This window comes from Pogoniulus pusillus, chromosome 17, assembly GCF_015220805.1.
Source record: "Pogoniulus pusillus isolate bPogPus1 chromosome 17, bPogPus1.pri, whole genome shotgun sequence".
In the NCBI taxonomy this organism is placed as follows: domain Eukaryota; kingdom Metazoa; phylum Chordata; class Aves; order Piciformes; family Lybiidae; genus Pogoniulus; species Pogoniulus pusillus.
Window position 1 is genome coordinate 15,818,955 of NC_087280.1, and position 27,708 is coordinate 15,846,662.

Here is a 27,708-nt window from a genome sequence, read left to right on the forward strand (position 1 = left end):
AACAAAATCACCTCCCCCTCTTTAAGCCAAGGGGAGCATGAAAAGTGATCAATACTTCAATCTCAATAAACTATTTCAATAGTAGTTAATTCATGGGGAAAGAGAGGCTGAAAATTTTTGCTCAGCGACCTGCGACCCGCACTCTTGTTTGCTGAATGCTGATAATATATCATTGCCATAATGGATATGACTTAGTATAAACAGCTAGAAAGAGAGGGGGGGAAAGAGGGAAAAAGATACCACACAGACATGCTGGTTCTTTAAGTTCAGATCAATACTACACACAGCTTCCTCTGAAACAAACTGGCAGCCTGGAATGCTGGAAGAAGGGAACCAGCCGAACATTTGCAATTAATTTCATTTGACAAATGTTCATCGATTTAATGGAATAAAATATATGTGGGCTGCTACCTCTGACTACTGCAATCCAGCTACCTGTAAGTATTCCATTTTGTAGTTTCTTATTGGTTTCTGCAGCACAGATGTTTCTTGGGTGAGGGAGAACAGGCTGCTCTTTATTTCCCTTTACTTTAAGGGTGATTGCTCCAAGGTAGGGAGTTCTGTCTGCGGTTTACCCAAAGCAAATCACCTTGCTAAGTGTCACCTGCCTGCAACAAAGGCAACCAGGAGCTCTTCAGGGATGAAAGTGAATTGGCACAACTCTTCAAGCCAAGAGACAAATTTGGAATAACCTGAGAGAAATCCCAGAATCCCAGCATGGCGAGTCTTAGAAGGGACCTCTGGAGGTCATTCAGACCAACCCCAGTGGCCAAAGCAAGGTCACCTACAGCAGGTTGCCCAGGATCACAATTTCCAGGTGGGTTTGGAAGCTCTCCAGAGAAGGACACTCCATAACCACTCTAGGCAGCCTACCCCAGGGCTCCAACAGCCTCACACCAAAGAAGTTTCTCCTAATCTTCCAATGGAACTCCCTGAGTTCCAGTTTGTACCTTCTGCCCTTTGTTCTGCCACTGGGCACCACTGACAAGAGTCTCGCCCCATCCTTTTGCTCCCCACCCTCTAGTTCTTGCTGAGTTACAGTTAATTCGATCATCTGAGAGGCCTTTTCCAACCTTAAGAATTCTGTGATTCTGTGTGAGATTTCTCAATGATGTTCCATCTGCAGGGCAGACCTGATTTCTGAAAGAGTCCATTCAAAGACTGGACTTGCTCCCTTAAGGTTTTGAAAGTCCATTTTCAGTAAACCTTCCACAAAGAGAGTTGTTTCGTAATGCTGGCAGCCAATTAGGAACTGAACTAAATGCACTGTAGCTTTTAAAACATTTAGAAAACCCAAAACACCAAAAAAAAAAACCTGTTAATATCAAAGTGAAAATGTCTAAGGTATAAACAAAATCATAATGGGATGCTGGGTTACTGTATATGGTAAATAGCTCTCTGGAGGAAACCTTTATTACTCCCTGAGGGCTTTCTTACAAAGTACGGATTTCTTAATTCCTAGTGGAATATTTTTCATACACCACTGCAGACTATTAAGTACCAGATATTACATTATGTAGTTTAAACTTTGCACTATGCATGAGAAAAGACTTTCCTGTTGAGAAAACTCTATCTCTGCTATTATCATCTTTACAATATTAAAATTAATACTGGCTGCAGGGTAGAAGCTTCACTGCCAAAATTTGGGGGAGTTTATCATTTAATATATTCATCAGCCTGCGTGCAAAACTCCTCAGGAGGGAGGGAGAGAAGTCACTGCAACAGTGAGAGGGGTATCAACTAATTTGGGATTGCTGGAGAAAGGCAGAGCAACGGTGTCATCACATCCCAGTACTGGGCTAGCAAAGGGCGTGGTAAAGCAGCAAGAATAATGGTATTGCAAATACTGCCAGCAATTCATTATGCTTCAGGACATTTCCAGTTCCACTTGTGAACCATTAACTTGTTACCCAGGAGGGATTCAGAGCTAAGTCTTAAAAAGATAATAAAAATGCAGCAGCCCTCACGGCACCCAAGAGCAGACACCTTGTAAATATGTAAAGAGAATTCTTGAGAAGTCAATACCGAGAATTTCTTTGCTATTTTTTTTTTTTTAAACCAACATAGACAGGCCCTCTACCTCTCAGTACAAATCTGAAGGGGGAAAGGAGCATTGGTACCTTTCATTTCCAATAATTTGAAGTGAAATTCAACACTCACTTGTAGACTGTGCCTCCATTGCCATGACCGAGGATGTCTCGATACCGTATGTCTTGTTCATTCATCTCCACAAGAAAGAAAGAAAAACAAAAGAGATGTCATGCTGTGGATGGAAATGTCAAGGAAAAGCAACTCCAGGCCATAAACAACAAGCAGTCTGGGTCATTTCAAGTTCAGCTGCAAGAACGAGAAGATCAATACAACATTTGCTGTCCAATTTATAAAAGACGATACCAAGGGACAAAGTGATGGAAAGTTTAATGACAATTTGTTTGCCTGGGTCATTTCATTAAAGTTTGATAAAAGGTGTCAAAATGGAATGATATAATATAGCTCAAGAGGGTCAGGTCACAGATACTGATAGGAAAAGGGTCTCCAGAACAGCACATAACCAGAGCCAAAGTTGGAGGTGAACGGAAACAATCCGACAGAAAGCTGTCATCCTAAGTATGGCCAGAAAAGTTTGTTCTGGAATCAGGGTAATTGACATTAATTGAGTGACAGTTCTGTCAGCAAAATTCCTTCACAGTGCTTCATTTGTTATCTTTTAACTAAAGCAAATATTCTGGAATTTAGAAGAGAGACTTGGCTTGCTAGCCAATGAAAATACTTGTCCTTGAAATACTCAAGTAATCGTCTGCCTCAACCCTTCCGCTCACTGGGGCAACTCTCCAGATGGACTGATATCCTCAGATGATCTTGGAGGTCTCTTCCAATCTGGTTGATTCTATGATTTTGAAAGGGATTGTATAAAAGCTTATTAAACATCACCTTGCTGGAGGAGCAATTAAAACATACAACAGTCCAACCTTCTCCTGTAGGAATAATAAGACTGATCTCTCAGCTAAATCACCTACTGAGAAGAAAAAAAGTCCCTACAGATATTTTTGGAATGCCTATGCACACCTGAAATCAAATATTTTACTGAATGTAAATTGTGGGCTGCATGCATTTGCTATTCCAAGATGACCTCCTCCAATGCCTGAGCATTTTAAATAATAAATACATGGGCAAATCCCACTTTTAAGAGATGTTTTCCTAAGAATCTGATACCAAATCATTCATTTGTTTCTGTTAACTACTTATATTTGATGGGACAATCAAGTTAAACAGTTTGGATGAGACCTTAAGCAACTTGCTTTAGTGGAAGGTGTCCCTGCTCATGTCAGGGAGGTTGGAACTAGACGATCTCCAAGGTCCCTTCCAACTCAAACCATTCTGTGATTCAAGATTTTTCCAGGACTTGGAATGACTGTTACAGACCATCAGTTGTATGTGTGTTAAAATGTATCAAAACCCCCTTAATGCTATCACTGATGTGATTAGAGTCAGGTCCTTGGGCAAAAGCATTGGATTCGAAATCACATCAGCATGCCTGAGATATCTACCAATTAGTGACTTCAGGAACCACCAGCACCATGACAGCCACACAGAGCTTGCCACCAGCCAACTATCTGCATTTATCCATCTTCTGAGATGGCTTTTCAAATTCATCAGGGACACGTGCCCTTCAGTTAGCCATCTTTAAGCATTCCTTTTCATAGGATGTCAGTAAAGAGAAGAGCAACTTTGCCCCTGGCGTCAACTGGAACAAGCAAGTGATGGTAACAAGCTGAAAGGCCCTGAAGAGTCAATACTCAGCATGTCTTACAAACAGAAAATGGAATATCTAATTGATTTTTAAACCATCTGGTTTAAGGATAGAAATTCTGAACTCCAAAATTTGTGTTCTTAACTTTCACTACCTAAATTTCCTTGTTTTTCACAGGAAATCCTTCTCTACGTATTTCTTCCAGCGAGGTAGAAAAACTCTGAATTCTAAGGAAATCTGAAATATCTCAAAGCAGAAATTGCCTTTGCATTATTACCTGTTTGTAGTGAAACCTGGGGCAGGTATCTTAAGAGGGTATGAAGTGGCTCATTCAAGTATCAAGGTTTCTGATGAAAATGAAAGCTTAATTCCTGAAAGCAATCTTGCTTACTGCATCAATCAGAAAATGCAAATAAAGGGGGGGGGGGGGAGGGGGGAAACTCCACCTGGTGAGCAACAATAATTCATGAGTGGGTATTAAAATAAGCAAAAAATCCCTTCTTGATCCTTTGCTCCAATCATCATTTCTCTCAGCCTGCAGCATTCATTTGAAGCACACACTGCGTTTAAGGAGTTCTGCTCTTCTAAGTTGGAAGACTTTTAATTCTCCAGTCTTTGAGGTAACAACAAACATCTTTCTCCTACATTCACAGCAATCTTTGTATAAACAAAGCTCTTAGGAGAAATCAAATGATTCCACAAAGCCATGAACAGACTTTGCTTCTTGGGAGTGGAGAGGGAGATTTTTTTGCAGTTACACAAGTTATAAGCAACAAATTGAGCAGAACCAGAGACATGAATTGTATTCTCTTTTCTCTGTTTTTCACTAACTGGTAAAGAGGTTACTCTTCATGCCAGTCCCTGAAGCTAGTAGTAGGAGCAGCTCCACCTGCCAGCCCAGCACCATTTCTGATCTCAATGCACAAAGAGTAACCAGAAGCTGGGGGTGAAATAAGGAAAGACTGGGGTGGAGCAAGGATCTGCCAACAACTGATAGGGAGATAAAGCGTGATTTACTGGCTCAAATAAAGATGCCAAAAAACATGGGGTGATTTATTTATTTTACTGGGAACAGTGGCTTCTCAATCATAAAATGATAACATAATAACAATGAACTCAACAGTGAGGACTGGAATATTAAACTTGCAACCTCAAGTTTGATTGGATGCCAATATTAACAGGATTAATGAGAAAGCAAACCAGGCTTCAATTATGGATCAGCAAACAAACCATCCCTTGCTTATACCTGCTGCTTTTGAAAGAAATCAGTGTCTATCTCTTATAAATCATTAAACCCAAAATGCTCAATTAATCTTTATTTTCTATGCAGAGGCCTGAGAGAGGCAGAGTCCTGTAGCCATACCTTTGCTTTAGGAATCGAAGCAATAATGGCTTCAGAAAGCAGTCACACTCTATGAGCAGACAATTGAAGAGATTTAGTAAATCCCACTTTATAGAGCAGAGACTAATCGGAAAACACAAGCCAGTCAAATGTTTCTTATGAACTGTTGACACTATATCAATGCTGAATCAATTGGTGGCATTTACTCTGAGTGACAGAAAAGAAATAAATATTTATATCGCATCACCTATATCAATGAACCCAGGCAGAAAGCTATTTCTAACCTGTCAATATTTGATTATCTTGAAGAATCATGTCCCCTTCTTTTAATGATTAATATGAATTCCTTATTGAAGCTAAATGGATACTACTAGAGAAATATCATTAGGAATGCCTGAAAGCATCAGCTGTCAAAAACTAATAAAAAATAATAATCCAACCTGTATTTAAGTAATGGTAAATGTGACTTAATCCTCCCCAAAAAAGGGAAAGTTGAAGTTACAGCTGGAAACATATTCCTAGCTACAACAGCTGGAAAGCTATTTCCAGCTACAGATCTGTGACCAAGTCCTGCAGAACACAGTGCAGCCTGACAACAAGAATTTTCCCTCGGTAGTGTAACTCCTGGCAGAGCAGGGAGAGTAAAACAGTGTCAAAACTGATTTGGAATGGTCTTTTCTGTTCTTTTTTTTTCTTGATTGGGTTCAAGCAACATTTTTAAATACCATACTAAAAGATGGAGCTCCTTTAGATCCTTTTTTTGGAAATCCTACTATGCAGGAAAGCAACTCTAAGAGTCAAGTGCAGAGCAGACAAAATATTAATTTCTATTGCTCAGAATAAATAAAATGGCCACATACACTTTATAGGTCCAATCACAAAAAGATGGGTTTAGCCCAGTAACTCTACCTGAAATAGATTTAGTAACCCTGAAGTGAGTACCAACTTCATTTTAGAAGTTCAGAATGCCAGTAACTCCCACCATTTCAAGTCACCCAGAAAAAAGAAACACATTGTTTAGCTGTGACTTTGAAACGTTAACAGATCTACCTGGCAGGAATCTGTGAATATTAAACTAACTCTGCTCGTAAGGAGTGCTGACGAGCTTTAAAATACAATCCCAAGCTGTATTCAAAGGATTCGGTCCCAAACAGGCAAGGCTGTAACATAGGGCTGTTCAACTCCCATTTTCAAGGGGCATTCTAATCTATTAGCCCCCAATGTTACAGGTGATACTGAAGGACAAGCGTGAAGACCAGCCTTTATCTTCTTGACACGCTCAACTACAACTACTTGATTCATGAAATGCCAATGAGGCTTGGAGAGGTCATTGTGTGAAGGCACTGAATACGCATCTCAGATAATTAAGATTTCAGCCTTCGAAACATGGAGGGGAAGTGAACAGCAGTTAAGAAAATCAATAAGAGTCTTTTATTTGCAGTGACACAGATGTCTCAGTCAATAGAGCCTAATAGGCAAGCTTGATCGCAACGGACAGGTGCCTGCCTCCAAGGCTATCAAAGGGCTTTCACTATGACAAACGTTAAAACATATTTATGTTGCTGCTGAAGAATCTGAGATTCTCTGAAGGTAGTTTAATTGCACGGTGTATATTTAATGTCATTACACTGCTCCTACGCTCAGTGCCAAATGGGTAAGAAATGATTGCTCTTTGCCCAGGACATCCACTTGTCTCATCAATTGTTACGTTAAACCTTTCACTTTGGGGTGCCAGAACCTGAATGTCTGGAGCAGGGAGACCAAATAACAAGATAGATTTCTACAGCTTTGAGGTTTTGGTTTAGTTTAGTTGGGTTTTCTCTTTTTTTGTTTTGTTTGGGGTTTATTTGAAGAAGCTACACTATAAAGTGATTCCAAAGAGCAGAGAGTGATTCTTTCCAAGACTCTGCTAAATATTTAAGCCTCTGCTGCCCTAAAAAATACGAAGAGCATTCTAACTGAGCAGTTGACTTAGTTATTCAAAATTGATTAACTTTCCTCCCTGAAATTGTGGCAGCAGCGCAACATGTGTGAGGTACTTCAATCTATTTGGAGCTGAATCTGATTAGCACATTTTGAGAAATGGGAAGCAAATTGCTATGCCAATCACAGTGAATCAGGACACAGAACTCATTCATATCATGAAGGTTTTGATGGTCCCTCCAGTTCTGTATTAAAAGAACACATTACAGCTAAATGAGCAGTAAGCATCTTTCCACCTCTTTGTGGCATGCCAATCGCTGCAGCATTAGGCAGTAACGAGATGTGCATGGAGCCAAGGCTCAATTCCAAGCACCTACCTGGCCATTTGCAAGTATTTTCTTCAGCTCTGCAGAAGACTTTTTTAAGCTGGGGAAAAAAAAAAAAGAGAAGGAAAAAAAAGAGGCAATTATTTTTAATGACTGTGCCATTTCACTCAGTAAAACAAAGTGAAAACATAAGAAACAAGCTATCAGGTTAAGTTCCCAGTTACATATTCTAATAGATTTAGCTTTAGCAATGCTGACTGATGTTTGGTATAGCTACTCCTCAAACTGCAGACAGCAGAAATGGAGAAGCAATGAACATTTAAGAAAATCAATATATTTTTCACCTTTACAAACCAGCTTTTTTTAGAGACCTGACTATGCCACCCTTTGATATACAACCTATTGCTTGTCAGTTCAGAGAAGAAAAAGAAAATTAAGATACCCTCACACAGCAGGTGTTCTGAAAAAAAACTGCAGGGAATAAGGTTCACATTTAGTTTTCAGGTGCCTTGTTTTCACAGAATCACTATGGTTGGAAGAGAACTGTAAGATCATTGAGTCCAACCATTAACCCAGCACTGCCAGGTCACTACTAAACAATGCACCTCAGCACCACATCTACACAGCTTTGAAAGCCCTCTAGGGATGGGGACTCCACCATTACCCAGGGCAGTCTAGGCCAATGTTTGACCACTCTTTTAATGAAGACATTTTTCCTAATGTCCAACCTAAACCTTCCCTGGTGCAACTTGAGGCCATTTCCTCTTATCCTATTGCTTATTCCTTGAGAGTAAAGACCAACCTCCACCTGGCTCCAACCTCCTTTCAGGCAGTTGTACAGAGCCAGAAGGTCTCTCCTCAGCCTTCTTTTCAAAGGCTGAACAATCCCAACCCTCAACGACTCCTCATAAGACTTTTTCTCTAGACCTTTCACCAGCTTCACTGATCTTCTTTGGACCTTCTCCACTCCCTCAATATCCTTCCTGGAGTGATGAGCCCAAAACTGAACCCAGTATTCCAGATGGTGCCTCTTCGATGATGAGTACAGGGGAACAATCACTGCCAACCACATATTGCTGATCCAAGCCACATGCTGTTGGCCTTCTTGGACACCTGGGTACAGGCTGGCTCATCTTCAGCCAGCTAAAACTCCTCAGTCTTCACATTCTTTAAGGTATTATCCCACAATCATTTCTGTAAGTCTGCACCAAGTGTGTCATTGATGGTATCTCACCACTTCAACTGACCATAGATTGGAGCATGATGAACTCAACTCCTGCTTAGGGCATGTGATGGTTTGGATGTTACCCGCTCCCCCATGCTTAAGAAAATCACCCAGACTAGACTCAGTGGCTGGAAATTAAAGAATGAAGCTTTATATTTACAGCTTAGCACAACAGACAAGCAGGTATTTAAAATATCTACAGCTATAGACAGAAATATACAAGCTAAAAAGTAATACAGAAACACAACAGACCTCCCAGGAACCAGAGTCCCCAGGAGGGGCTCCTAACCACCCTTCCACCTCCTTTCCACCCCTCTACCTTATCCCAGACTTTGCCTTACGTTCAAGGTGAGTTTGGAGAACGGGCCAGGGGACTTAGGAAGGAGACAGATTAGTCACACAGAGAGCAGGTTAGAGAGAGAGAGAGAGAAGTGCATGCAGCCAGATAACAGAGTTGCTCTTGGGCTCTATGTTTGTGTTCTTGCTTTTATACATCTCAGCAAGACTATGTTTCCTTTTCACAGTCTATAATCTAATTTCTCTCACTAAAATACCCCAGCTAGGCTCAAACTAGCACAGGGCATCTCACGGACTTGCCAAAATTGCCACGTGCACCCATTCCAGCTCATCCTGCTGCTGCACTCGCTGTGCTCATTCAGGAGAAGCTACTCTTGTGTCTTACATTACACAAAATGACTATTTTTTTTTTCCTACTAGGAGAACATTAACAAACCACACCTATCAGCTTCGTGTGTTTTGTAGGTAAAAGTCATTTTAATGGCTTCAAACTACTTCCACCAGCACACGAAATAACCACCTCACCTCCCTTCCTGACAAACTCTCTGCCTTGTACATTCCACACAACGAACTGCCTGGGCAGCAATGTGGCTGCAAAACTTCATCTCAAAGAGACATTCTGCTCTTATTACTGAAGTTAAAAAAAAAGTACAAAATAATATATTCTTGAAAGGCATGTGCACGTGTCTTGATCACAGATCATTATTAACAAGAACAGTGCAAACACAGATTTCATATTTGGTGGCTTTGTTCTTTAATAGGCCTCTTGTTCCCACGACTACTTTAAAGAAAAATTAAGTTTTCCAAGGAAACATAAGTTGATCTTGTCATCTTTCATGACTAACAATTTGTGAACATGAAACAAAGAGAGACTTTCAATTACTTCAAAAACAAAACTCATAGTGCAGAAGGTTTCGGGAAAGGAATGGCAATTAACCACTAAATAAGGTGACAAGAATCTTCTAGAAGCCTCATTTGCAATGCACTTTAAGAACAAGCACAAAGTACAGGAAGTACTGAAAGCCACAGCACATCAGCAACAGAAAGCAGCTTTATTTAGTTCAGTGGTATGACAGATTGGGAGGAGGGCTGCAACTCTTAAAGACATTCAGATTTCTGCGCTTTCAAGAGTCTTGGATAGGACCTTCACCACTGCAGTACACAGGGAACCTTCCCCAAGGAATGGGGGCAAGCTTTGCTAGATGAGATTCACCAGGGGTACTGACTTTGAGGGTTTTTTTATCTTTACAATTAGCAAAGCAAATAAAAGCAGCATCAAAAATGGTTTTAGTAGTATTGAAGTGGTGCTTCCCACTGCAGCACGACTCCAGCACTGCTACCAACCGTGTGGGGTGGCAACGTGCTCCAGACAACCAGATCACATAGAATCCTTTTGGCTAGCAAGCATCTTCAGGATTGTGGAGTCCAGCTGTTAACCCAGCACTGCCAAGCCCATGTCCCTCAGCACTACATCTACACTGCTATTAAATACCTTCTGGGATATCCCACCACAGGGACAGTGCCACCACTGCAGCATCTGCCAGAACGGGTACCAGCACTTCACTGACTCCATACTTCCAATGCAGTGCGAGTGTGGCTTTGATCACGTTCACCCCTGTCAATTCTGTTTCCAAATGCTCTCAGAAAGGCAGCAGCATGCTGATGCACAGATAAATGTAATATTACATGCTTATTAGAATAATAGAATAATTTAGCTTGAAAGGGGTCTCCAGAGATTTCAATTCCCAGGTTTCAAACACTCTTACATGAAGAAGATGGAGCCAGACTCTTCTTAGTTCTTTTTAAGAACGTGTAAGGTTTCTTTGTGGGCTTTTGGTATATTTGTTTTAATATCAGTATTGAGTATAATGACTTTGTGTAATAAAAGTGAGTTTATGCTTCAGTAATTAAAAACAGATCTTGAGGAAAAAAAAAGAGAATTGAGTTATCTTGCATTTTAAGATCTTGATATGGGTTTTCAAATTAGGACTGGCATCTAAAAAGAAAGATAAGGGAGATGGGCTCTAACACTTTGCTGAAGCTGTATGAAACAGGGCACCAGAGCTGTTGAGGATCATCAAAAATCTTACTCCATGATAATAAACCTACTGTCAAATTGTAAAAAAAAAAATCAAAGAATCCTGGAATGAGATAAGCAACGCAAACCTCAACATACAGTGATTATTAGATCAACAAAACCAAATTTCCTCACCAGTATTTCAATGTTTTATAAAGGACAAAGACACCTGAACTACCCAGCAAAGACTTATTTCTTCCGGCAGAGAAATACTTCTTCTGAACAACCAGCAGTACGAGTCTAACAAGATCCATGAATCAAGGTAATTTCCCCTTCCCCACTTCACTCCTGTGCGCCCAGTAGTCATATTGAGAAAGTTATTCAACATCAAGCTCATCACTGGGAACCACTGCACACAAGGCTCCATTTTGGTTTAATAAAAGGAAACAAAACAAAACACATGCTCCCGTTCTTGACTCTTACCTATTGCTTGGAAGGGAATCCGAGACCGCCGCACTGCTATTATTAGCAGACGCTGCTCGTGTATTTACCTGCAGGCAGGGAAAGGATCTTTATCAGTCGTTTGTGTTCAGAGGACACTATTCTAATTAACCTGTAATTTGCCATGAATTTCTCATTTCACTCCGAAGGTTAATTAGCTTGTTGCTAGGCATGCCGACGGTTGAGGTCTTGTCTGTATGTAGGTTAGCAGGGTATATAACTCACGGACTACAACGTCCTACCCTCACATCTGCAACACTTGCTTAAATAATACAGAAAAAGAAGGGACGTGGCCACTATTTATCCTCATTTTAAAAACTAAACAGTTATTTATATATTCAGTCTTCTGCAGTTTGTAGTGAGTAGGCTTACAGAAGCAAGCGGCGTACCTGAATGAATCCAACAACCTAAAAGAATTTCACTGCAGCGCCTGCCATGCTTAGATAAATCCTCTAAAATCAAATTAATATAGTGGGTTGTTTGTTTTTTTTTGAACTCTTTGAAGTCACAGATGACAAACTGAGTATTGAAATTTAGGAACCTTATTAACAGAGATGAAAACAAAAACCCAACCCGAAAGGAAAGGCAATTCTGTTTTTCATAAAACTACGTATTAGAGAACTTGAAGCCAGCACCCAGCAGACAAATCCTTCTCTCACCCTTACAAAAAAAAAACCAAAAAGATTTTAAAAAAATCAAATTTTTTCAAAAATCTGCTTGTCAGAGCTGAAGAAAGTGCAGTTTTATTTGACATTTCAATAAGTGGAACACAGCATTACAAATCCATCTAACTTTACTGAAACAATTATTGAAATTCGTACCTTCAGGCCATGTATGTTCCGTTTCCCAGGAGGCTTGCAGGCTGAAACAGTAATTGACTAAATTGTAGAACACATCAGGGCCATTTACAAATTTGCTCAAAATGAATCTTTTAAAAAGAAATGAGGGTGACACCAAAATTAGCAGAGAGAAATGATTGAAAAGTGCCTCGCAAGACCCAGAGTGGGAATTATGAACCAGGATTTTTAACTTGCAGGAGTGAGCATTTATAAATGCTAAGAGCTTTCTGACTCCATGTAATATAAATTCTAATTTCTGCTTAAAACACATCAGAAAACCATGAGAACTCTTGGCTTAAATGATCTTTTTGTAATTCAAATTAAAATCTTATGTCAGTGTATTTTCACACACTGTGATTTTTTTTTCTTCTTGCCTTTTTTTTTCCCCCCTTTAGCTTTTAACAGAAATATTTGCAAGATCTATTTGAAAGGAGTCTGCTGCCACACATCACAAATCAGTCATATTGGCAAACACAGTTTGTTTGAAACGTGGTAAAAACATGTCAGGGGCAACAGCAGCGAGGCTTAAGAAAGCAAATATTGGATAAACACAGCCCCAAATGCCACATTTTGGCTGTAGATGTACAAATGGGTTTAATGAGGGACACGTTGCTCGAGGAGAAAGCGGTTTCCTAAAGTCTCCCCCAACTAAATGTTGCCTTGTTCCTCCATTCCACTCCCATGCTTTTGTCCAATGTTAAAGCCACAAAGGCTGCCAGCTACATGTTACAGACAGTTCCCATTTTCAAACTACAGTGCCCTACAAATTGTATGTTAAAGGGCCTGTCACTTTTGATTGATTGTCTGAGGAGGGATGAATTTGATTTTTCTCTTTCTCTGACGCACAGGCGTTCCACTTCCAGTTTTGACAGCAGGAAACAGAGAACTATTTATTAGTCAAAAGGACACAGATGATAGTTATTAAACACATCAGTTAGGGCCAGGCTGTGTGCCTCTAAATGACATTAGAAATCACCATGTGCACCTTTAAGAAGAAAAACAGGATGAGACCGTGGGCATTAAAAAACACAACCAGGAAACAACAAACTACTCTAAAATACATGTAAGCACATTATCAATTTCCCCTAATAGATGAAAATCAACATTGTGAACAAGATATTAAAATAATAGCACATTTTTATGATACATATTTGAATGGTATAGGCACCTTGAATTCCACAGATAGGAAATAGGTAACATAGAGAGGATGCACACACCCTTTTCTTTATGCATATACATACACAGAAGATTAGTTCCAGTATTAAAAAGAACTCTGTTTTACACTACCTAGACAGCAACAATGTTTTGTTGGGTTTTTCTGGTTTGGTGTGGGGGTGCTGTGTTGTGGTTTTTTTTGTTAGGTTGGTTGTTTCATTTTTTAAAGTTGCCCAAACACCTCTTTTTCCTCTTAAAAACCTTTACATTATCCAATTAATATAGCCCCAGAGGATGGCACATGGACATTTGGTACCACCAGGCTTTAAGGAAAGACAAAACCTTTCACAAGCTCACTGCAGAGAGCAAATGGAGGCTTCCAAGGTAGAAATGGAAAAGGATTCAAAAGAAGATCAGACTTGAAAAAAAACAACAGAAAAACCCAACCAAACAAAAAAAAAAAAAAAATCAAACCAAAGAAGCAAAACAAGCAAGAAGTCAAACCAAACAAGCAAGAAGTCAAACCAAACAAGCAAAACAACCAAAAAAAATCAAACCAACCAAACAAAAAAACCCAAAAAACCCAACCCAACCAACCAAAAAACCCCAAAGACAAAACCTTTAAATGGGGGAATCTTAAACTCCAGGCAGAAAAGCTGCACATTACTGATGGGGCTGTAAAATGCAATATGTAGAGAAACGTGGTCAAAAGGGCACGAAGGGAAAATGCTCGTGCTAACAAAATTTGGGACGCTCATTAGAGAGGCAGGACAGGGGAAAGGATGCAGGAAAAGTGCATTTTTCTTGATATTGCAGAAGAGAAGAACTTAGAGGGTAGGAAGGGAGTGAAGGGTAACTTCAAAGCTGTAAGCTAGAAAGAAGAGATGTTTTAAGAAGATGATTTGGAAAGGTGAAACAGCAGCTCAGCACTGAAGCAGCTTAGAGGAGGTAGCAAGCCACCTATAAGGAAATGTCCAGCAGATATGTATGTAGCTGAGGCATTGGTGAAAACGTGGAAGTAACAGATGGGGATTGTATCTGTAGAATCATAGAATCAACCAGGTTGGAAGAGACCTCCAGGATCATCCAGTCCAACCTATCCCCCAGCCCTAGCCAGTCAACTAGACCATGGCACTAAGTGCCTCATCCATCTGTAGCAGCACGGAGATGAATTCTGGATCTGAGGAGGTAATGATTGTCATCCTTAGATGTAAATATGAAAGGAGAAAGCAGCAGCAGTAGGAACCTGCTTGGTTCATTGCTCAGGAATGACCCAAAAGGAGCATCTACACGGGTTAAGCCTTTAAACACTGAGTTATGCCAGCTACTGATAATCTCCTGCCACAACTTCCTTGAACTGCTAGCTTAACGGGAAATACATCCAATTGCCTTGTACTTCCAAGAAGAATCCAAAAATATTTCCAATCAATGCTAGGGTCATAAAATGAGTAAGGTTGGAAGGGACCTTAAAGACCCATCTATCTCCAGCCTCGCTGCCATGGTCCAAGACAGCAAGATCCTTCACTGTATTAGTTTCTCAAGACCACTCAAGGCCTAGCATTTTGCTTCTTGCAAGTGGTGGTCAGCAGTTTTAGAGTGCCAGTAATTAAGTGGCTTTATACAGGAAAAAGTTTAAGATAAAGACCCTCACATCTCAGTCTGGGAAGGGGCAGAAGATAGCTTCCCTCTCTACAGCTGTCCTTATATCCATCTCAGGAGAACACATCTCACAAAGGAGACCAGCTCCAGGGTAGGTAAATCTGCCCTGGGACAGGGAATAGCCACAAAAAGGACCAAGAAGGGACTCTTTGGAGTGCTTTCTGAAGGTGGTAGAGTCACTGTCCCTGGAGGTGTTCAATAGAAGACTGGATGAGGCACTTTGTGTCATGGTCTAGTTGATAGGATAGAGCTGGGGGATAGGTTGGACTGGATGATCTTGGAGGTCTCTTCCAACCTGGTTGATTCTATGATTCTAAGGCAGGAAAGTGGCAGGCCTGTGCAAAGGGTTGCTCAGGTGGTGTGGGCAGAGCCAGCAGCCCCAGGGGCACAGCTAAACAAGGCAGAAACAACCATAGCCAAGAAGAAGCCTCAGGGAGGGCATAGAGGTGGGCTCAGTGGCTTGCAAATGGCCCTTCCCAGAAGGCAGCCCAGCATGGCAACCATACAGGTCACTGACAGGAGGAATATGGGGACTCAAACGAAGTTCCCTCACAAATATGTAGCTGTCCAAGCGTCTGGTTGCAAGGAGCGTCTGAGCCTGGCACCGGTACCAGAAGACAGCAGAGAGGACATCTGTGTGCGTTGTGAGCAGGTCAGTGACCTGCTCAGCTGGGCAGTGCAGAATTGGAAAGATTGAGTGGTATCATGGGGTGTGAAAAGAGTACTGGAGAAGATTATGGAGCAGTTCATCTTGAGTGTGCTCACAGCAAATGTAGGATAACAGCGGGATCAAGCCCAGCTAACATGGGTTCATGAAAGGCAGGTCATGCTTGACCAACCTCATCTCCTTCTACAACCAGGTGACCCACTCACTGGATGAGGGAAGATAAAGTCTGTGGCCATTGTCTACCTGGACTTCAGTGAATCCTCTGACACCATCTCTCACAGCATTTTCCTCAAGAACCTTGCAGCCCATGGCACAGACAGGTGGACTCTTTGCTGGATTAAAAAACTGGTTGGACAGCTGGGCCCAAAGAGGTTAAGGCTGACCATTAGGAAAAACTTTTTTACTGAGAGGCACTGGAACAGGCTGCCCAGGAAGGTGGTGGAGCCACCATCTCTGGAGATGTTCAAATGTGCAGATGTGACAGTTCAGGATACAGTTTAGTGGTTGTAGTAGTTGAGTTATGGTTGGACTTGATGATCTTAAAGGTCTTTTCCAACCTTAATGATTGCATGATCTTGCCTGCTGACTGCTCTGGAATCCCACAGCTCAAATAGCCAAGAGTCCCCTCTCAATCAGATCCTGCTAGCTTGAGCCATTAAAAACTAAATCTCTGTATTCCCCTTGACTTCAGGTCTCTTTTCCACAGGAGCATATTAAAGTAGCAGGAAAGCCAGCCTACTTTTGAGACCTTATTAGCATGTGTTTGAGAAAGCTGTTGGTTAATTGCCCAATTCAAACTTCAGAGAGTTGTAAGTAATGGAAGTCTAGAACGTTTAATTGGGAAACTCATAGTATGATTATTTGTATCATATCAGTTAAGTGAGGAGAGTTTAATTTTTAATTATTTCAATTAATTTATTGCTGGGAGATTTACTTGGAGAATTTAAACCTTATCTGTTTCATCAATTAAGAGGCAGAGATTCAAAGGCTGGATACTGAGAGCACCTGAATGAATCAGTGGAATTATGTAACCTGTTAAGCCTTTTTTTAAAACCATTATTTGAGTTCAGTGAGAGCAGTGCATTCCCCAAAAACCCAGCTGGCTGCCTATGGATTTTTCTTCAGGATGTAGATGACCTAATTTTTAATTGCCTCAGCCCACATAACTGACTACATCTTTCTCTGTTCTAGAGAATTGAAGTACTTGTGATGATTTTGATACCACTAAGTGCTGAAATCTTCAATAAGATCTGTCTGGGGTAGAGCTGCTGTGACAGACACATTCCCCTTTTCCAGAGGAACAATGACAGTCACCCTCCCCACATCTCTTACACTGATTAATGACATCAACAAAGCTCAATTTCCACAAGTACCCAAAACTTAAGTTATTCATCTGCTTTGTCTTGAATACATGCAGAACCATCACCAATGAGGGTTATTTTAAGTGTACTTAAATATGTACTGTGCAAAGCAAATCTTGTTAGCCTAATTTACTCCAGTAAATTAGCTGGTTTATACGCAATAAATGTAGTTTTCTCTACATTCCCCACAATAATGAATTCTTCTAGCCAAATTAAGAGGTAAACATCATGTTATGCACATTTAAATCTCCCAAAAACATAACTGTTGATGAAGCAGTTTACTGATATCAGCGTTGTTGATTAGAATTTGTTCAGCATTACCTCTTGGATATATCTGCAGAGGCTCTATTAACTGTCCATTTACTTGCTCTTCCATTACAGTGGAGTAATACTGCAAACAGATTAAAGAAAGAGATTACTCAGTAATATACAAATAGTAGCAACAGCACTTATGGATTGTTTAATTCAACGTATTTGGGGAGTTTTTGTTGCCTGTTTTAATTGCTATAGTACATATCAGCCTTTAGGACACTTTCTTAACATTTGCAACGTTCACACAATAAAGTGACACTGGAGGAACATAACCAAGGGGCTGGGATGCCCACCATAGCACTGACTCCAGCACAAGGATCTGTTCCTGGCTCAGCTAAGCAAGTGTCAGCCTCACCTGAAACCTGGGAATGCTGCAGAAGAGTGAGCAAATGAAACATTTACAGCAAACACAGCAGTTCCCACACCTGGAGAAGTCAGGAAAACCAGTCAAATGTGCAAACAAAGGAATGCTGGAAAGAGAGGCAAAACCTGCATGAGTACAAAAACTCCGAGGAGGAGAAGAACCTGGAAACTATCCAGGACTTGGCTGTGACAAAGCATAGGCAGGGCAGCTGGGCCATGTCCCACATAAGCGGAGATGTCCTGCATTCCTTGCAGCACAGATTTAATGCACAGTAGGATATGAAAAGCAGCATTACTAGAAAGCCACTGCAAACATACCAAGACCTTGGGCTCCTCAGGGACTGCTGGGAGTGAGCTGAGAGGACACTTAGTGATAAAGAAAGGCTGAGAATGGACAAAAAGTGATGCACAAGTATCTCAGAACATCAAGACCCATAACAACAGAAAATACATAATGTGGTACAGAGTCACAGAATTATTTAGGTTGGAAAAGACCTCTAAGATCAATGAGTGCAACCCTCAGCCTATGGACCACCATGTCCCAGAGTGCCACATCCGTGGGTTTCCTGAACACCTCGAGGGACAGTGACTCACCTCCCTAGGCAGCCTGTTCTACTGCCTGATCACTCTTTCAGGAAAGAAATCTTTCCTCATATCCAACCTGAACCTCCCTTGACAAAATTTCAGGCTATTTTCTCTCATTCTATCACCTGAGCAGAGAGAAGAGACCAATCCCTCACCATACCACAACCTCCTTTCAGCAAGCTGTAGAGAGCAATAAGCTCTGCCCTCAGCCTCTCTGAGATGTGGCACAATGCTAAGGATGAAGAGTGGCATTAAATGAAGGAATTACTTGGATTAAATAAATTGAAATCTTTATCAGCCTTTCTCTAACTGACCCTTATCCCCGAGGAGGAGCGAACGCTCACCAGATAGGACATTTAACACTGCAGCCAGACAGTCTTGGGGCAGGAGACAGACCTTGCTATGAGTTTCCTGCCTGTAACCCCCACGTCTCTCATTACAACGTGTTAAATATCGAAAGCACATCACAAAGCACAGCTCTCTTGCAATCGCTGAGCATCTTTGAAGCAAACACGCTGGCTGTGGGCCAGATCTTCATGGCATAAATCAGTGTAGCTCCACTGACTTTCATGCTAATTCTCACCAGCCGAGTGTGGTCTAAGACTTCAGCATGTCACTGTAACCAGCCTTTTGTGATACTATTACTCAAACTGGCAAGAGTGGATGTCAACGAGGAAAAAAATCCCAAGTCTCCATGGAATCCAACACATGTATTTCGCTCACATCAACGGTTTCCCCCAATGCAAGCATTTTTAACCTGTGCAACTTTAAAAGGACCAAAGTTTATTAGCTGTCTGATGTTAGAAAACAGTCCTCTTTCCTTTTACAATGGAATTAAATAGGTGAGCTATGACAAGCGTGAGATGGCCACCAAAGTTGATTTAGGTGTGGAAGTTAATCAGTGCTTCTGCTTTTCAGTCGTGCCAAAAGCACAAAAAATGTCCTCTCTGTGAAAAATATGTTAGAAAGAGAATTGCTGAGGGTTTAAGGATCTGCCTGGCCCCACCGCCTGTGTGCACATCTTCTATTAGTGCCCAAACATAGAACTCCACATTTTAATCACCACCTGGCACATGCTTTTGCTGCGCTTCCATGGAGCAAAGTTCCTCACTTGTAACAGACCATTCTTCTGAAATGAGCCTAGGGTGTGCCCATGACAGGGATAAATCCACAGCCCAGCTCAAGGGCATCTACACCAGTGCATGCAGCATGGGCAACACAGAGGAGGAACTAGAAGCCAGTGTGCAGCAGGACAGCTTTAACATGGTTGCCATCACAGAAAGGTGGTGGGGGACTGGAGCACTGAAATGAATGTCTACAAGTTCTTCAGAAGGGATAGGGCAGGGAAGGAGATGTGGTGGAGTAGCTCTGTACGTTAGGGAGAGTTTTGATTGTGTAGAACTCAACAACTGAGACAGTAAGGCCAGGTACTTATGGGTAAGGGTTAGGGGAAAGGCCACCAAGGCACTGAAGCAGGATGAGGAAACTGATGAGGCACTCTACAGGTGACTGGCAGAATTCTCCAAATCGTCAGATCTTGTTCTTAGGAGGGATTTTTATTTACTGGACGTCTGCTGGAAATACAACACAGCAGAGAAGAAACAAATTAAGAGGTTCCTGGAGCATGTGGAATAGAACCTCCTGAAACAGCTGGTAGATGGGCCTACCAGAGGAGGTGCCTCACTAGACCTACTGTTTCAAACAGGGAAGGACTGGTGGGTGATAGGGTGGTCAGAGGCTGTCTTGGGCTTAGTGATCCTGAAATGACAGAATTCTCAATTCTTGAAGTAAGGAAGGGGATCAGTAAAACTGCTACATGGACTTCTAGAGGGCAGGCTTTGGACCGTTCCAGACACTGATTAAAAGTCACCACTCCTCAAGGTGTTCAAGAAGTATGCAGATGTAGAGCTTCAGGTTAGACTTTAGTGGTCAGCACAGATGGCTTATGGTTGGACTCGATCATGGCAAAGGTCTTTTCCAACCTTAATGATCCTATGACTCTATGAGTCAGCATAATGTCACAGACAGAGCTTGTATCAGTGGGATTGAGAGTAACACAGCAACTCCTCCTCCACATCCTCATGTCATAGATTCATAGAGCAGTTTGGGTTGGAAGGGACCTTAAAGATCATCTAGTTCCAACCTTCATGCCATGGGCAGGGACACCACCTACTAGACCATGTTGCTTAAAACCTCAATCCAACCTGCCTTCGAACACTGTCAGGCTTGGAGTCTCCACAGCTTTTCTGGGCAACTTCATCCAGTGCCTCACTGCTCTCATGGGGAAGAATTTCTTCCTACTGTCTAGTCTAAACCCAGCTTCTTTCAGTTTGAAGCTATCACCCCTTGACCTGTCACTACAGGTCTTTGTAACAAGTACCTCTTCAGCTCTTTTGTGGCCCACTTCAGATACTGGAAGGCTGCTCTAAGGTCTCCCTGGAGCCTTCTCTTCTCCAGGCTGAAGAATCCCAAGCCTCTCAAGTTTATTCTCAGAGCAGAGGGATCCTAGCCCACCGATCTTCGTGACCTCTTCTGGCCCTGCTCTTACAATTCCATGTCCTTGTGCTGGAGGCTTCACAGCTGGACACAGTGCTCCATGAACACTCCTTCATAAAAATCAGACATTGATACCTAACAGCTGTGGAGCTGTGAAAGGTTGTCCTGTTCCACCAGGGACCAAAAATACTTAAGAAATAGAAACTTTTTAATTACCATTTTACTAGGGGCATTCTATAACTCAAAGACACATACCTATGCATACACAGTATAAACATACATGACATACTCTCTAGAATAATAAACTAAACATACATGAGACTTTCCTATTGAAAAATAGAAAGACATAAAAGAGGGGGAGAGAGAGAAAACCCCATGACCCTCTCCATTACTCAAGCAGTGATGACAAGTAAATGAAATATCAATCATGTAAGCTGTCAACCTTTTGGGACAGCAATAACTGTTAACAAGTAGTCTGGAAAAATTGTCTGAAAATGACTTGTCCTCCACACAGGAGCATTTGAGGTTTCCATGGAAAATTAAGATGCCAGTGGCTATTTGGAACATTGTTCAGGTATTCTTTTTAATGGAAAATTTGCCGGTTATTGATCCAGAGCATGTACCCCTTGCTTTCAGAAAGCTGCAAGCAACTTTCCAATCAGTGGCTGTCAAAAAAATTACTGCCTTTTTATTCTGATACAAGACAACAGCTCAAGTGCAGCTCCACTGCTGCTTGATGTCTGTCTTTAATTAACCACACTGCACAACAGCAAGATGCCGTTATTTAGCACAAAGGCTTTCTGCAAGCTCTAAAATCATTCCAGAACTGCCTGAAATCAGAAAGCAAAGAACTTCAAGAGAACCCCCACAACACCCTGGTCACCCACAACATCCTGGTATTCAAATTGGAAAGACATGGATTTGATATGGAATTGGCTTGCTGATCACACTCCAGAGTGACAGTCTGGCTTGATCTTTAAGTGGAGATAAGTCATGAGTGGCATTCTGCAGGGGTTGGTATGGGAACTAGTGCTGTTGAATATCCTCGTCAGTGACATGGACAGTGGAATCAATGCACTTGCATCAAGTTTGCCAATGACATCAAGCTGTGTGGTGTGGACAATACACTGAAGGAAAGGGCTACCATCCAGAAGGGCCTGAACTCAAGAAGTTCAACAAAGCCAGGTACAAGGCCCTGGACCTGTCTCAGGGAATTCCCAAGCACAAATCCAGGCTGGGTGGAGAAAGCAGTTCCAAGGAGAAGGACTTTCAAGTGTTGGCTGATAAGAAGCTCAATGCAAACCCACAACATGTGCATGCAGGATAGAAGCCAACTGAATGCTGGGCTGCATCCCCAGAAGCATGGGCAGCAAGTGGAGGGAGCGGATTATGCCCCTCTGCTCTACAGGTGATCCAAATACCTCCCTGCTCTGCCTCCTCTGCAATGGGCAACTGATGAAGAGCACTAAGCCAAACTAAGTCATTAAGTCCCACCAAAACTACCTGCAAATGGTACAAAATGGGGCTTCTTTCTGGTATGTTCCAAGTTCAAGTCATCAATACAGCAAGATGTGCACTTTACAAGGAAGCAGCTTTCCATCTGGCTCAGAGAGAAAATCCCCATTTGTTGTCTTCTGGCTTATCAATTTTGTTTGAAAGGAAATGTTCAGTTGATTTTTTTTTCCTCCCACTTACATCTGCAACATGAAAGATATACTGAAGCTATATTCAAATTATTTTGTTTTGAGAAGTCACTGCAGACTCTTTCTGCAGACAGGTTTTATATTTATAGGTGTCTGGTCGAGATTTTACACACATCTACGTGGATAAAGGCACACGCAGACACATACATCTCATATTAAAAACCAGAAAATATATCTTTAAATCCTCTATGAGTATTGAGCCTGCAGCTACGATGAAACTCCTCTGTTAGGAGGGGTGAAACAGTCTCCAGATGAAAGTAGATTTTGAAAAATTTTTAGAGCCCAGGGGTTCATTTTTAATGAGCCGTTACTTTAAGTACTGCATAAAAAATACAAGAAATTGATAGTCCATTTAGCCTGCACTATACCTAATGCAAAAGTCATTAAGATGCATTATTCTTAATGTTTATGATATGATCAGTAAGTGTACGAGTCTTCTTTCTTTCCCCCCCCCCTTCTTTAAAGTCAAGCATGTCCATATATCTCATGTGACACAGTTTGTTAACACCTAGACTTAGTAGAGGAACATTACGCCGAGAACTTATAACAGGAATATTGCACCCTGAGCGCTGCAGCTTATGTTAACACCTTGCTACAAGCAAAAAGCATACAAACAGAACCCAAAAAAGCAGGGAAAACAGCAGCATTATTTATACTATACCTACATAGGATAGCATGGCTTTCATTTCTTCATCGCTTCTCACGGTGATCCGATCACCATCCTCATCTTCATCTGCCAAAGATAAGCGTGACATCCATCAGCGGTGGAAGGAGGATATTGGCAATTTTAATTGGACTTTTACAAGCAAATAAAAAGAGAACAAATAACCACACAGGTAACCAGGTCCTCTGAAAGGATAAAGCCTAATGACTCTAAACATTAACTAACAAAGATTATAAGGACATCTGAAAAGGAGGCACAAAGTGCTCAAAAATTTGTGCCAACAGTTCTTTACTGCCACAACCTCTCCAGAAGATGAGAGCTTCACACATTGCTCTTTGCAGACCTCACTGAAAGCCATCAAGGCATTCATTTGACACAAAGAGAAAGTACTGAGTGTGGCTTCAATTCGCCCAGGTGGAGTTAAGCTTTGGCATTTTTTTTCCCATCAGAATTCACAGAAGTTAAAAACAATAATAGTAATTAAAAAAAAAAGATTAATAATTAGATTAGTTTCTTCCCATTAAAAATTTCTGGTCTTAGTGTCAACTCTACCTCAATTCATCTGCCCTGTGCCAAGTTTCTCCTGCCCCTTTGCCCCATCCCTGTTCTGGGTGCAAGGGCATCTCTGCTTCAGAACACAGCAAGGCTGCCTTAAAAATGGGAACTTGTAAGCAGACACAAATGTGCAGTGTTTAGAAAGAGAGATTTCGATGAAAACAGAAGTTTGTGGACAAGCAAAACCAGTCTCTTTGTTTCTAATGTGTGTAAAGCAGGAAAGAGCAGCACTACCAGCAATAACTGCTTCTTGATGATGGCTTGAGCACAGCCAAGCCAACCCACTGAAGATTCACTTCTGGTATGAAGAATGACACTGCTATCGAGGCAGAGGAAAGGGAGTGAGATTTAGAACGGCATCAGCAGAGCAAGGCAGCCAGAAAGAACTATTAATATGAAGATCTGAAGGAAAAATCGACTTTCCAAAGACATATGGCAGGATTCAGCAGGTGCAGATTTACCAGGGGGCTCAATCCCCTCCATTAGCACCAGCTGGCACCACAACACGCTCCAGTGTCACCAGCAGTGTGTGCTGAGACGCTCTATATGGTTTCTTCACTCCAAAGGGAGCTGTGTCCATCCTGTCCTTTTTTGCCCTGGTCCTCGTGAAAGGCCCTGGACCACCAGGGAACACTGACTAAGGAGAGCTGCACCCATCACCTGATGGACAGAACAGATCCCTCCCAAATCAGTAGTGAAATGTTAATTTCTTCTTATTGCTCTAGCTTTGGGGAAGAAGGGAGTGCTCACGATCTGTCTCCAATTTTTGCCTGCTGCAATTTAAATATCTTCCTTAGGTATTTCTGTAAAAACCCAAAGCATGTCAGTCTATAGCCCACTTTCACATTTGTTTCCCCCCTTTGGAGAGGGAGCTTTTCATATACAAAACAAGGAAACACTCAACAGACATCAAAGAATGGCTGACAACTTCACACCTCTTTTCAGCCAGGGAACATCTATTGAGGGGAATCTCAATCACCTGAGCCCATTTTATAGAATGGATTGGAAGGGACCTTCCATGGTCATTTAGTCCAACACCCCTTCAGCCAGAAGGGACATCTGCAACTTGAGCAGATTGCTCAGAGCCCTAAATAACCTGACCTGCAGTGGTTCCCAAGATGGGACATTTCACACCTCTCTGGGCAACCTGGGCTAGGCTCTCACACTACCAAAAAAATTTCTTCCATCTAGAATCAATCATACAATTATAGAATCAACCTGGTTGGAAGAGACCTCCAAGGTGATCCAGTCCAACCTATCACCCAGAGCTAGCCAATCAACTAGCCCATCATCTCTCTTTTTAGTTTAAAACCATCACCCCTTGTCTTGTCACAAGAGGCCCTGCTGAAAAGTCTCTTCCCAACTTTCTTCTCAGCCCCTTTAAGTCCTGAAAAACCACAAGGAGGTCTCTCTGGAACTTTTTGTTCCCCAGGCTGAATCACCCCAATTCTAAGCCTGTCCAAACCCACAAGGGCAGTTTGGATATTTAAAAGATCCACCTATATCTTCCTGAAAGGTGATGTGTGTCAGAATGGATGGATCACAACAATTCTGCCTGTGCTCCAAGTTGGAAGCAAGTTGGTCAGAAAGTTGTATGGTTACAAAAGAAAAGCCTGAGCTGATGAACACCAGAAATAAAGGAGCAACATATAGACCATATTTCAAACACCTAATAAATATCAAAGGGTGAGGATGTGGAGATGAACTCTCACAACTTCTATGTACTTCCCCAGCATAACAGAAGTGCCACTACGTCACAGTATCACACAGTATCCTAGGTAAAAACTTGCTCTTGCTCCTAGTTCTGCACTAGAATCTGGGAAGAGATCTGAATCAACAAATTGAAATTACCTGAGCAAAGGACTTTGTTCGTTTGGCCTTTGAAGACCCAGCAGGTAATATCCTAGATTGATATTAGCAAGAAATTATTTCCAGTGAGGGTGGTAAGACACTGGCACAGGTTGCCCAAGGAGGTTGTGGATGCCCCCTCACTGGAACTGTTCATGGTCAGGTTGGATGAGGTTGTGAGCAGTCAGGCCTAGTGGAAGGTGTCCCTGCCCATAGCAGGAGGCTTGGGCCCAGATGATCTTCCAACCGAAACCATTCTATGATATGATTCTGAGGTTATAAGGAACAGCAAAACAACACAGAGAAAGAGTATATCAACAAGAAAAAAATAACAAAGGAAAAACACAAAAACCTTAGCATTACATTTTAAAATTGTACTGCAAGTGAACTATAGGACACTAGAAACATGGAAGCTGGAACTAGATAGCAGAGTGATGTTCCTCAAGAGCCTTGCTCATGGAAATTTAACTGGTGAACTGCCAGACTGCTAAAACTCCTTGCTAGGGTTACCAGCCTGCAGCAAGTCATGAATGGTGAAAAGATTAAGAAGAGTTAGTGAGCTGAAACTGAATGCTTCTTTGCCTGGAAAGATTTTAGGCAGAAAGCAGGAGGAGGAGTTGTAAAACTGCTACCTGGCCATAACCCAAGTGCCAGTTGCAGTGTGTAATGGAGTAAGAGACTGGAGAAGCAGCTGATGAATAGTGAACACAAGGAATACCATGCATCTTGAAGGAGGGACTGGAGTAAAATGCAGAAGAGGGTAAATATAGAATCATTTAGACTGGAACAGACCTCCAAGACTATCAAGTCCAATTGTTAACTCAGCACTGCCAGGCCACCACTAAATCACGTCCCTCAGCACCACATCTAAGTGGTTTTGAAACCCCTCCAGGGATGATGATTCAGCCACTTCCCTGGGCAGCCTGTTCCAGAGCTTGACAGAGGGAGATGAATAAATGGAGATAAAAGCTGTTATACAGGCCTGGCTTAAGAGAACAGACTGAGCAGGGACTACCAAAAGCAGAGAACTGGAAAACTCTTAAGAGTCCACTTGCAAAACGTTTATCAAAAAAATATAAACCACACATTATTCACCACCAGCAAACCTCCTAACTTCTCAGAAGTGCAAAATTCCTGATGGTGACACAAAGAGAATTGATTTTAAACTTTGATGGAGAATTAGAGAAAGCTAATTTAAAAAAAACAAGCCTAAAGCAGTCAGGAAGTTCTTGAAAAGAGCAAAACCAAGACTCATATCTGTGCAGAGATCCTTTGCCACACTACTACGATACCTAAGTGGGCACAGCCCAAAAGCTGGCTAAATGTGACACTCCAGGTTCAGAAGGATTTTCAGGCTTCTCTGCTTGTCTAGAGCAAAGCAATACAATTTTCCAGCACATTAGGGAAGCAAAAGTACCACAACAACAACAAAAAATCCTACGTACTGGCTGGATTTTGCTAATGTCACTTAAAATGGAGGAAGAAACCCTCACAAGATACCAAATAGAGTGCAGCAGATGGTAAACAAATATTATGAAGCAATCTTGACAAAATCTGCAGTGTGTCACAAATACACAAAATGGCAGAGTTTGGATAAAAGGATCATAACAGGCCATATGCTGTTAGTGATTTTATTTGTAGTGCTGTGTAATATAGCAGTGAAACCCACATAAAGGTCCAACAGTAGGAAAAGTGCAGCCTCAGGTAGGAGCCACGATGGATGGGACATTGTAGATAACAATAACTAAGCAAAGAGTGGAGGAGCCTGCACTGGATGGCAATTATCCTCATCTCAAGAAGCAATGAAGCAGGTGAGAAGTAAGCTCAAGCTGCTAAAACCCAGGCATTTGATATGGAAAAAGCACCCAGCAAAATCCCACATCAATATACATAACATATTTTAGATGCCAGTTAAATGGCAGGGGAAATGGTTTTGTGCAGATGTAAATGGCAGACTAGAGACATGAACCAAAAGCACAGAAGCAGATGTTAGAAGACACAACGAAATAAGTATTTCCAGGGAACTTCTACACATGGTACCATTAATATGGGCTACTGCTCTGATTGCAGTGACTGCTACTGGTGCATGAAGTTCACACAAAGCTAATGTCTGATGTGG

The 27,708-nt window shown here is 41.7% G+C and overlaps 1 protein-coding gene across 4 annotated transcripts in view; it reads right to left on the reverse strand.

Moving 5' to 3' along the window:
• The window catches only part of MAP2K5 (mitogen-activated protein kinase kinase 5), a 169,228-nt gene that overhangs the window by 132,164 nt on the left and 9,356 nt on the right, over positions 1 to 27,708 (reverse strand). For 3 of the 4 annotated variants that reach the window (XM_064157892.1, XM_064157894.1, XM_064157896.1), the window contains exons 3-8: positions 23,188 to 23,255; positions 17,385 to 17,454; positions 12,204 to 12,244; positions 11,365 to 11,432; positions 7,394 to 7,442; positions 2,161 to 2,225 (exon numbers count right to left, since the gene is read on the reverse strand). In XM_064157892.1, coding sequence (XP_064013962.1) covers positions 2,161 to 2,225; positions 7,394 to 7,442; positions 11,365 to 11,432; positions 12,204 to 12,244; positions 17,385 to 17,454; positions 23,188 to 23,255 — 361 coding nt within the window. Of the gene's footprint in view, positions 1 to 2,160; positions 2,226 to 7,393; positions 7,443 to 11,364; positions 11,433 to 12,203; positions 12,245 to 17,384; positions 17,455 to 23,187; positions 23,256 to 25,592; positions 25,731 to 27,708 lie in introns of those variants that run through there. The other variant, XM_064157895.1, reaches the window with a different exon arrangement.